Source organism: Hirsutella rhossiliensis (genome assembly GCF_020360975.1).
Source record: "Hirsutella rhossiliensis strain HR02 chromosome Unknown scaffold00002, whole genome shotgun sequence".
NCBI lineage: Eukaryota > Fungi > Ascomycota > Sordariomycetes > Hypocreales > Ophiocordycipitaceae > Hirsutella > Hirsutella rhossiliensis.
The window spans coordinates 3567351-3578999 of record NW_025408668.1 but is presented as its reverse complement, the minus strand read 5'-3'; the positions used below and the strand labels follow the sequence as shown (position 1 = coordinate 3578999).

At 45.2% G+C, this 11649-nt stretch overlaps 2 protein-coding genes across 2 annotated transcripts; both read right to left on the bottom strand.

Moving 5' to 3' along the window:
• Positions 1-5541: 5541 nt before the first annotated feature.
• HRG_02001 (polyprotein) lies at positions 5542-6316 on the bottom strand (the record flags this gene model as incomplete). The annotated part of the gene is made up of 2 exons (XM_044860472.1): positions 5542-5759; positions 5791-6316. 2 exons carry the CDS (start codon positions 6314-6316, stop codon positions 5542-5544), a joined length of 744 nt encoding a protein of 247 aa, XP_044724105.1.
• Positions 6317-7613: 1297 nt separating this feature from the next.
• Positions 7614-8201, bottom strand: HRG_02000 (integrase core domain-containing protein; the record flags this gene model as incomplete). The annotated part of the gene is made up of 1 exon (XM_044860471.1): positions 7614-8201. The coding sequence occupies one exon, from the start codon at positions 8199-8201 to the stop codon at positions 7614-7616; it is 588 nt and encodes a 195-aa protein (XP_044724104.1).
• Positions 8202-11649: the final 3448 nt, after the last annotated feature.

The window sequence follows — 11649 nt, the reverse complement described above, 5'->3', positions numbered from 1 at the left end:
AGACGGCCGTGCCCTTACTCCTAATATTATTTTTAAGGGCAAAGAACTCTAGAAATAGTAGTTCGTAACGGAATTTAGCGAAATAACTAACTAGTATTATATTACCTCGCTTAACGGATAGACTAATAACGTATCGCAATTAAGTAGCTTAAGAGAGTCTATTTATATTAGACGCGTCTTACTAATAAGTTAGATGCTAGACTAATTATATTAGATAGACGTAAAAGCTATAAAACTATATGTTTCTATATTTATCTGCCTCGATACTACTTTTTACTAGGACTAGGATATATAGATAGCTACGTGCATTTTAAACAACGTCTACTACTATTACCTTCCTTCCTACTACTCTTATAGCCTCTAGCTATTAGATAAAGGTGTTTTTAATGCTATTAAGGCGTCGTATCGGGAAGAACTTTAGAAATTAACCTATCCGACGGATCCTACGCCCCTTAATAAGGTAAATTTTATATAGGTATATACTAAAGCACGTAAGGTCGGAATAATAGCAAAGAATATATTATCTAGCTAGAGGGTTAGTAGAAATTAGCTAATCTCACGATCTAAGGCATTACGGTATATAGAAATTTACGTAGATACGGTAGAGACATCTATAAATTCTACGCTACTTTTAGCTCCTAGTAATATACTTAAGAACTAGCCGCTAGACTCGCGGTTTCGGAAAGAATAAGTTTCCTAGCACTTAGAGGCGTTATGCCGTAATAGCTAGAGGCTTTAAAGCCTAAGAATAAATGGTTTCTAAGTATAGTAATAGAATTACGAAGCTAGAGGTAGAAGTAGCCCGGCTATAGAGAAGTAAGAAGATAAGAGCAATTTAGAACCCGATTATATAGTTTATAACTCTTAGTAAAGCTTTAGCGGCTTAGGAAGCTATTCCCTAAAGTAGAAGTTAAGAAATGCCCGTTATACTAAATTCTACGACCGAGGAGGAGAAGGTCTTAGAGGTAGAGATAGCTTAGTAACCGAAGTCACGGCGGCCTCTAAGGCCCTTCTTATTACTACTAGATATAGGAGAGTAGTATAAAAGCGTATATACGGATATAAGTATTTATTTCTCTATAGAATAATATAATTTTTATATTTATATTATTAAGTTCTGCTTATATTTTATATAGTTTAAATAGCAGACTTTTAGTAGAGATTTTTTTAATTACGCTACCGAAAGAGGAGTGTTACCGAAAGAGGGGTGGGGGATGGTATGTGTCAGTTGCAGCGCTCTTGCTGGAGTGCATTCCACTTTTGCCCGCGTGGCGCAATGGTCTTCGCGATAAGATCATTGTCACTTGAAACGGTGGAAATAGACCGATGGCTTGATTTAATAGTACAGTGGGGTTCAGGTCCCCGCATCCGATCCGTAATTAAAAACGCGGGGCAGAATAATGAATCAAGCACGGCGACCATCATACTCGTGCCGCTACTCATGCCCGCCCCCACAAATAGTGGGTGAGCCCAAGCGAATCCCAATACAGTGGGGGTGGGCACAAGTAGTTCTATCTGACAGATTCATGCGATAAATACGCGTTAAGATTAAGCACGAAGAGCCCGTTTCAACTTCATCCTGCCAGAGCCCGACACGCGACGAGCTTGGATATACTGCCAAAGAAATTGTTGGACATGGGGATGCGGTAGTCCTTGGTGAGCTGGAAGATCCACTATGCGATTTAGTGTTTGGCAGGCCCTAGTGGAAAGGTGTATAAAGGCGTGGTGGCCGAAGGAGTCGAAGTGGACGAAGAAGATAGAGAGGAGACAAGTTTTGTTCCGGAGTTCGTAAGAAACCGAACCAATTCATTACCGAGCCGAGCGCTAACTTCAACAGGTAAACCCAGAGTCAATTTCCCAAGCCTTCAGGGAAACTCAAACTCGACTGTCCGACACTAACGCTGCTAAAGCGCTTCCTCCAGCTCACTCTACACGCTTGAAGGGTGCAAAGACCCCTATAACGTTTGCTATTCGATATAGGAAAAGGAAGGATTAACTACTCAGGCTCCCCATTCGAACCATCGCTATCCTCCCCGTCATCACTTATTTTCTCTATATCGCTTCCCTAATCGTCCTCAAACCCAAGCTCAATAAGCGGTTGCTCTGCTAGTTCCCCATCTCCAAATTCACCTTCTCGGGCTTGATTTGCTTGCTCAAGTAATGCTTGCTATACGCGCTTAGATTGGTCAACTCACATATAAATAGTATGTCTTATATATTTAGCAACGCCTCTAGTTGGCGCTTTACGGCATGCGAGCGTAGGCTGTCGGCCACTTTCGATATGTTGAATTATCTTATCTCGAAGACTAAGGTAAAAACGCTTGAAAGGTCGCAACTTGTCCGGCTCCTGGTGAGTTCCAAGGACTACGTGATCGTAGCCCATTTCAAGGAGTACTTGGCGGCACCAGTTCTTTGTCTCCGGCTCCAAACTCGTGCTAATGTCAATATCAGCCAACGGTCGCTCTACGAAGTCGAAGAGTTCTCGGCGCATATTCTCTAATGACTTCCAATCTTTGACCTACTGACTCTCTATGCTCTTGAGCTATCGTTTGCAGTGGGGACGTGAATCTTCGGCATACTCTGATGCCTAGCCGGGCGAGAGAATGCGCCCTCGGGAGAGTACGAACGCTGATCTAAAACCTCGCCGCTGCTTGAGTGTGCCGATTTACCACCGGCCGAATGCTTGCCTCTGCTTCCGCGACTGCCGTCGACACGGTACGGAACGCTCCGGTTACCGCCTACGCCCCTACTATCTATGCTCGATTTAAATAGTAGCCCTCCCTCACTCCGTATATATAAGCCTAGATAGTAGAGGTATAGTCTATAGTAGGCGCAACCGCAGCCGTAAATAACTGCCTAGCTACCCGGGGCGATAATCTACGTAGTCTTTTTAGCTATATAGCGGTTTCTAGTCCCTTCGATGCCGCTCGTGCTATATACTCCTTATATCGTAGTTTTATATCTATAACTACTCCTAGTACCTTAGCGTTTTCCTATAGCTAGATCGTTCTTCCTTTAATAATAAATAGACTTAAGCTAGAGCGCTTAGCTATTCGTATAAAGTAAATAATAGTTATTTTATCGCCCTCGAACGTCGCCCCGCTCCGCTTTTCCTACTCTAGTATTACGAACCAGCCAACCGTGAGGGGAAGACGGTCAGAATACAGGCCGCATGGTCGAAGCATAGGGTGCTAGGCGCTACGGACCACGGAAGAACCGTTGACACGAAGGTCACGTAACGGATTAGTTAGATTAGTTAGATCGGACGATCGATACTAAGTAAACCGAGCACCGATTAGTCTAATTAGTTAGATTAGCTAGATTAGTACTAAGTAGACTAAACGGGCTAAACACGATAGGTAATATCGTTATAGTAAGGGGGCTACGGGTATATATAGCTACCTACTTTTACTCCTTTAAATAGATAGCTCTTTAGCTTTTAATATAGATCTTTATTATAATTCTATCTTTAATTCTAATTACCTAGTTATAGTCTACGGTCTATAACCTCCGACTTATTACTAACGTAATATACTTATTATTGCTTAGACTACGCCCTATTATATCTATTAATATAAACCCCTTAATAGGTTTATCCCTTAGGAATAATACCGGTCGTTATACGTTAAAAGCTCTTATTTAGTATAATACCGCGTTACTCTAAGCAATATTATAACTATTAATATACCTATATAGTAAACTAGATTAACTAACTTTAGAGCTATTATATCGCCTTAGGATATAATACGCGAGATTATTACCCTTTAATATAAGGTATAGTTACTTAGGAATAAAGGAGGTAATAGATAAGTTAGGGACCTTAGAGAAGTAGTTAAACTAAAATAGCTAGGACTATTCGACGGTACTTATAGCACGCTTTAAGACTTTCTTACCTAACTTAAGGCCTATTACTAGTTTTACCCTATTAAACTCTTAGACCTAGTTAAAAAGGTACTCTATATAGGGAATTATTTATCTAGAATAGTACTTACTTAGTTTAGACCTATTATAAGGGACTTTCTTAATAACTAATTAGCGCGATAAGATAATAAGATAGATAAAGTCTTTACTAGTTTCTAAGGATTTAAAGAAGCTATTACGAAGGTATTTAGAATAACTAATAAGGAATAAGAAGCTAAATAAAAACTTCGAGAACTTTAATAAAGGATCTTAGTATCGGATTATACTACGAAGTTCCGATAAGTTACCTTAAAGCTTAATTAAGATAACTGTGGGTAGGCACCTGCGGCAGCTGCTGCAATGAGACGGTACTAGGGTTAGCCTGTGATGTTGTATTCGTCTTGATTCTCTATCTAAGGAGGCAGAGGCCAGCGTGGAGAAAGGGGGCACGCTGCCCTCAGCCGCACACGTGACCGTACGGGTCACGTGCCAACCATGGTTGGTCACACCACTAGATAGATACATTCCTACACAGGCAACTCTTCTTTATGTGCCGTGAGGGGCGTGTGTCATTATTGCCAAAAAGTGGGTCCGACGTCTTGTTCTTAGCTGTAGATATCTGGGAAGAAGTGAAGGGGTCTTCCTGCAGACTTGCAAATAGATAAATCATAATCAAATCAAATCAAATTAAATCAAATTAATCCAAATCAAATCAAATCAAATTGCCCCTGCGCTGAATCAAATCAAATCAAATCGCAACACCCAAATTTATTTGGATATCTGATTATTTGGATACGCCCCACAATGGCGACCTGGGCCAATAGTTTTGGGAGCCAGCCCTGCCTGGCCTAGAGTGGTCGCTAATTACGGGCAGTTGCTTTCCAGGCCGTGTCACCAAGCTTTCTTTTGTGTTTTACCTGACACGTTTGATCGTGAAATATATCTTTGGGTGCATCTGCCATATTACGGGGGGAGATATTTGTAGCCGATGGCCAAAATGGGACAGCTCTGCACTTGACTGCTGCAATGGCGCATATGGGAGGAGTACCGAACCCTCGCGGTCGAGCAAGATACGATACCCGAGGAGCCCACAGCTGCAAGGAAGACAACGGACCTAGATGACTTCATGACCTCAATTAGGAAACTTGGCGCCCAACCTGCGCCCTCACCGTCCTCCATGCGTGACGAGTACGCAGAATGGGTGGGCAGTACCGATCCGGGCGATTGTCTTGTGGACAATCCCATCCAGTACTGGCTTCTCCGCAGACGCCAATATCCACGCCTGTCGCGAATGGCAATCGACCTCTTTTCCATTCCGGCGATGTCTTCAGAGCCGGAGAGAATATTTAGCCTTGCCGGACAGATGGCCGCAGCTCAGAGAGGCCGCCTCAAAGCGGACCTTATCAAAGCGGACCTTAAGGTATAGGAGCGGCTCAATGTATTTTGTCGTGGGAAAAAAGTGGGGCTATCCAGATATCCAAATGAGATCCAAATCGATTCAAATCAAATCAAATCAAATCAGATCCATGATTTTGCTATCCAAATCAAATCAAATTGGACCCCGGATTTGATTTGATTTATCTATTTGCAAGTCTGTCTTCCTGATAGGAGCAATCATTTGATCATAGGTATAAGGAGCGGTTAGGAACGTTGTACGTATCCTTCGACTCGAATTGTCAGACTATTGGTATCGATGAAGCGTTCCAGGGCTCGGTTTGGTGATGCTTTCGTCATTGCATCTGCTGGGTTGTCTGCGCCGTTGATCCAACGAATATCTGTTATCTCTCTCTTCTCGTATGACTGGCGAAGGGCCATGATATCAATCATCAATCGTTTTCCCTTCGTCGTACCGAGCTTGACTAGGCATTCGTAGAGAGTACGAATCCGTACAGACGATGAGAGGGATAGGAGGAAGGTTGAGTCGTTCCGTAATTATCTTCATAGTCATCGCAAGGGAGATGCCTATGTCGAATCCGTTGGCCATACCGTAGATCTCTGATGCTAGGACGCTACGGGTAACACGTTTGCACTTTGTTGAACTCCAGTGTACGATGTTACCACTAATCTCGAACTGTTTTTCTTTGTGGTTTGTCTCGTTAACGAGGGCAATGACGAATCCTAGTTGGGAGGATAAGTCCTTGTTGTTTGCGAAAGAACCATCGGTGAAAACCATCAGCTTTGCAGTAGCTAGATCAATTGGTTTGTACGTGAGGCCACGTAGTTGGTGATCCATTTGCCATTGCAGTCGCTTGTTCAAAATTGCGTAATCTTTATCCTCAGGGGTCTGTACTTGGGCGGCGACTGAAACATCGAAAGAAGCTTCCGGTTGAGCAATTGAAGCAATGTATGAGGCTCGCGCTCGTTCCTCAACGTAGCGCTGGTGACGATCAATTGCTTTAGGGTCAATGGTGGTCATTTTGCTGCTTGTCCCTTCTGTTGAAGTAAAGGGATCCTTTCTTAAGGGGTTATTATTCAGCAACGTCAGTCTTGCACCATTAAAGTCAACCGTTGTTCCGTATGTGATGTCAGTCTTGGGCTTGGAACGAAATTCTGCCTTTGTAGCTCTTCTTCTTCACGGGTAGAAAAGTTGTTCGTTCCAAGGATGAGGGTGTCATCAGTTTGCATTCAACAATACCGAGCGTGTCAGGGCCAGTATTCGAAATCAGTAGGCAGGAGTCATAGGTGGAGGTAGACATATCCAGCTTTTCGAGGTGATGCTGCTGATATGTGCGGAACCAATGGACTCCGGCTTCTGCGATACCGTACAGGGGCTTAATAACACGAATAATTGTTCCGTTAGGGTATTTGCCTTGTAGTTCCGTGGGCAAATACGTAAGAATGGTCCGGAAAGCTTGGTCTGGGATTGCGGGTATGCCTGAGTGATATCACGGAGGAGAGGGTTATGCCGTAGTTTTGAAGAAGTCCGGGGGCAATAGCGAGGATGAGTCTCTGGCTAACGCGTTGAATTGTCGGAGATTGCGTCAGGAGGGTGGTCTTCTCAAAGTCGTTATGTCCTTGAATAACAAGTCGAGACTTTTCGTAGGGCTTAGTGTTGATTCCTTTGACTTCACGAACCATTCGAGAGCGAAAGATTCTATAGTTTCCATGACTCATTTGATCGTATCGTTCAAATTGGAATACACCGCGGCCAACGAGGTCAGTAATCTCTTTGTTATCGGATTCTTCGAAGGGTCACCAGGAGAGGTGATTATGCCATCAGACCGTAGCTTGAGGAAAGAGCTTGTGCATCTTCCTCCTTTTGGGTCAAGCTCGGTCTACGGCTTGGGCCATCATGATCAAATCCTTTGGCTTGTTCTTTGATCCTGGTGGGCGTCCTCTCTTGCGGGGGCGGGGTTCGGGTCGGGCAGGCAGGTCCGTTAGGGTCTTAACGGGGTCTTGAGCCGGTTGTTCATTAAGATCTGAACGAATGCCTGAGGGTCTGTGTCGTGTGTAGGGTCGGAAAGAGTGGTATCATCACGCAGATACGGTTGTACAAGGGTCGATCGAAAGACTTGGGGCCGTTGACTGTGTCAATGGTGATGTTATGGGTATCAATCGATGCAATCTTGAAGGGTCCTTGCCAACCGTCTTTCTCTCTCAAACGCGAACTTCACTTTGCAGCGGGAGGGATAGCACTTCTGTCGTGCTCGGGCCGTTGCGTGCATGGAGGGCATCCTTAACTCGTCTTTCTGCCGAGAGTTGGCGGAGCATTTTCATCGCTTTCTGCATAGCTTCCGATCTTTTGAGGGTAGAAGCGGAAGGGGCAAGTCTGTAGATACGCGAGGGTATGCGCCGAAAACAAGCAACGTAGGCACAAGACCGTCAGGTCCTGCCGTATCATTGATTGCTTTAACAGCCATTTGAAGGACTGTTTCGGCGGAAGTGGTGTGGCCAATCTCAGCATGGAGGATGTTAAAGGCGCGTCGGAGGGGTGCGTGATAGCGTTCAATCTTTCCAATGGACCAATGCGTCTCAACAGGTACTTGAGAGCATTTGATTCCCATAATCTTTGCTTCGTTCCGGAATTCGAGAGAAGCAAAGTTAGTTCCTGCATCATGACGGAGGGTATCAGGAGGTCCAAGATACGTGTCGATCCAGAGGGTCCGGAGGGTCTCCCATGTATCTTTAGCTGACATTGACGGTAAAAATCTGGCTCCTTGGAAAGCAGTAGCTGAGTCCACAACGTGTAGAACAGGGCGTTGTGGTGTTCCTAGGTGCATCACATCAACGATGATTTCGTAGTTGAACTCTTGATCATCGTTAAGGGTGAACTTGAAGCGGCGTGGGGCTTGTGAGTGCATTTGACAGTGGTGACAGAACTTAGAGATAGTCTCTAATGTGTCTATCGAGACGTCACTGTGCCCGGCTTGCTTCAAGAGGTGATGGAGCCTAGGGACTGCTGGGTGTCCAAAGCGTCGGTGAAGTGTACGAATCTCTGTTTCCGTAAGAAACGAGATGGACTCTTCATCTTTCGTAAGGAAGAACCAGGGATGTCCCCATTTGCGTACGACTGGAATGCTTGTAGGGCGATTAGTACAATGATTAGTACAATTGATGGTATCTGTGATGTTGTTGAAATAGATACCAAGCCGGTCCATATCAGCAAGGCAGAGCAAAAGGGAGTTGGGGTTTGAAGGACGTGGAACGTGATCCTTCCGAGGGTGTGTTAAGGGCGACTGTGCCGAGGGTGGATGGCGTCGCTGTTGCCGAATTTGATGGAGGCCTGGCCGGATGTGGAGCTGTCGAGAGCTACAGAAGGGTCTTCTCGTTGTAGGGCGATGTACTGAGAGTATCCTGCTGTGGAAAATGTTGCTGCACCTGTGTCGATCATGATACCTTGGAATCTATCCCTTGAATAGCGATCTTCAATAATAAATTGCGAGGCTGGAACAACGGTTTGATCCGTCTGATAGACGTCTTCTCCTGTGATCAAATGATTGAATGCCTGTTGACAGAGCATTTGGCTTGCTTGCCATTGTTCCGGGTGATCGTTGGTGCTATTGTCATGTTCTTCCCATGTATCTTCAGTGTCATCAAAGCTGCTCATCTCATGACCTTCGTAGTCTAGAATATAGCCTCCGATGTCCGTGAGTTGTACACCTATGAAGTGACATTGAGTGATATGTTGGTCCTTGGCCTTTGCCGTTCATCCGTAGAGTGTTTAGTTGACCAACAGCCTTCTTGTCCACAAACAAAACACTTCTTCGTCCAGTTTCGGTTACTGTAGCTATGATTGTAGTTACTACGGCTTTGAGGCCGGTAGTTTCCACGGTTGTAGCTTTGTCTGTATCCGCGGCTGGGTCGTTGACCTGAATATCCGTATCTACCTCGAGCGGTTGTTATTGTATCGACGGTCGAGGTAGTACTGATGGTGTGGATCGTTATGATCAAATGATCCAGCAAAGTCAAGGGAAATTGAGAAGTTGTTATGAGGGCAAGATGGGTTTCAACGGATGCACGAAGATCTGCAGAAGGTGCTCGACGTTATCGGCGGGTTTGAAAAGAGCGTATTGGAGTTCGGGTACTCCACGGCATGCTTTCATAAGCGTTGTACGCAGTAGAAGGTCTCCTCCGTACTCCTGCCAAGGGCTCGTTGGCAGAGCTGAAGCTTATCAAAGAGGGTTTGAAGCACTTCGTGGGGGGTCTTCGAAGCATCTTGGGCACGGATGGAGTTAAAGGTTATTGTTGTCCAGTCAGTATGGTAGTGGACATGGTTGACTTCCGTGTCAAAGTGTTGTTTGAAGATATCATACGCTTGTCGGAACGTCGTAGCCCATGTGATCTTATCAAGATAGAATCTTTGGGCTCTTCCATCAGGATCCGGGAAAGAGTGCGTGAAATTGTGACGGTTTCACTTGGATATGAGAGCAGTTGCTAAGAAGAGGCGGAGCTTATCATCAAGGAGATCGTACGGCTCTCCTGTGTAGTTCCGATCTTTGTTCCAGGTCTTCATAAACTTCTGCTGGATGTCGCTATCGACGATAGCGTTCGGGATGTTATCCGGGGGGAGTTTCATGTATTCTCCAAAGGTTGCAGGGCCGGATAAGTGTTCGGGGATGGGGTTGGTGACGGGTTGGACGAGATCGGGGTTCTGGAAGCGGTAGGAAGTCGGATGAATAGTAAGAGAGGTCGGAGCAGGTTTATCTTGGATAGTCGGAGCAGGAGTAGGTGCGTTAGGAGGGCTCGTTAGGGTCTTAATAGGTTGTGGTTCGTTAAGACCTTGATGAGGTGCTGCTAAGGGCGTAACTGATGGTGAAGGAGGTTGAGACGGATGGGGATTAGTGGAAGCATTTGATCCTAGTAATGCTGTCTGCCTCCTGAAGGCAGCAGTCCTCTCATCAAACACCATCTCCGTAAACTCCTGCTCTGGCCAGGTTTGTGGGTTCTCGATAGTTTGTAATATGAGAAATTGTGTTGCAATTTCCCCTTTGTGAACCTGTGTAGATACCTCTTTCCTTAGTAGTTTCCTGAGGGCTCTCTTGTATTCATTCGGGGCGCGGTCCCATGTGTCTTCGGTCCATTCTTCAAAATGCTGTTGGAAGTAACCAAGGAGGTCGTATCCTTGATCACTGCCAGATTGAACGATGAATATGAACTTTGCCACATATGTCGTTACTGCGATCTTGTCCTTTTCGTCGTGTGTGATATCGTTGTCCCAAAGGTCGATATTAATTTGTCGGAATGCGGATGCTTGGATGTCTAGTGCCTGCATCTGGTCGCATATTTCTTCGAGCTGGGCTTCTGGGGACATAGCTCGGGCGGTCAGGGCTATCGTGATCAAATGAATGAGACGATGTGGGGTTCGTATTGGTCTCTTCGTATACGAGTTGTCGCTAATAGGAGGTCGAGCGTCGCGTACTAAGTAGGTCGTTCGCGGCCAGACTGAACTGACGGGGATCTTGCTACTTAACGTCAAGGGTCGAACGTTCTTACTAGTTGTTTGCGATGTGGTCGCCTGTCGATTCCGGTGCTCACGGCTAGGCAAACTAGCGGGCGATCGTAATCAACAGTTGGAAGGACTCTCGCGCGGCTGGGCAAACCAGCGGGAGATTCCTTGTTCTTAGCACAAATAACCTTCTTCTGAGCGCTACTCAGGGCCACAGTAAAGTGACGCGGACTATAGCACCTTCGAAGGTTGAGAATTTGTCTCTTCTACTTAGCTGTCTGTGACGGGCGTGGGCCGGTCACTGATCAGTGTGGGTAGGCACCTGCGGCAGCTGCTGCAATGAGACGGTACTAGGGTTAGCCTGTGATGTTGTATTCGTCTTGATTCTCTATCTAAGGAGGCAGAGGCCAGCGTGGAGAAAGGGGGCACGCTGCCCTCAGCCGCACACGTGACCGTACGGGTCACGTGCCAACCATGGTTGGTCACACCACTAGATAGATACATTCCTACAATAACGAACCTCTTATATTATAATTCTATAATAGGCTTAAAGAAGAAGTTAAGGACGAACTCTATAAGGAAAATCGACCTAATAACCTCTCGGACTATATTACTATAGTAGTACGAATCGACGATAGATAGTATACGCGATACTAAGAAAAGAAATAAGGAAGAGGAAACTAAAACCTTTCTTATAGGAATAACTTTAACCGACGCGCTAACTATAAAAAGAAGCGCGAAACTCCTATTACCTATGCCTATATAACTAACCTAGGTAGGATAAATCTAAACGTAATATAGAAAAGTAAAGGAAAGTATTTTAACTATAGGAAATATAGATATTACTTTAAAGAATATAGATA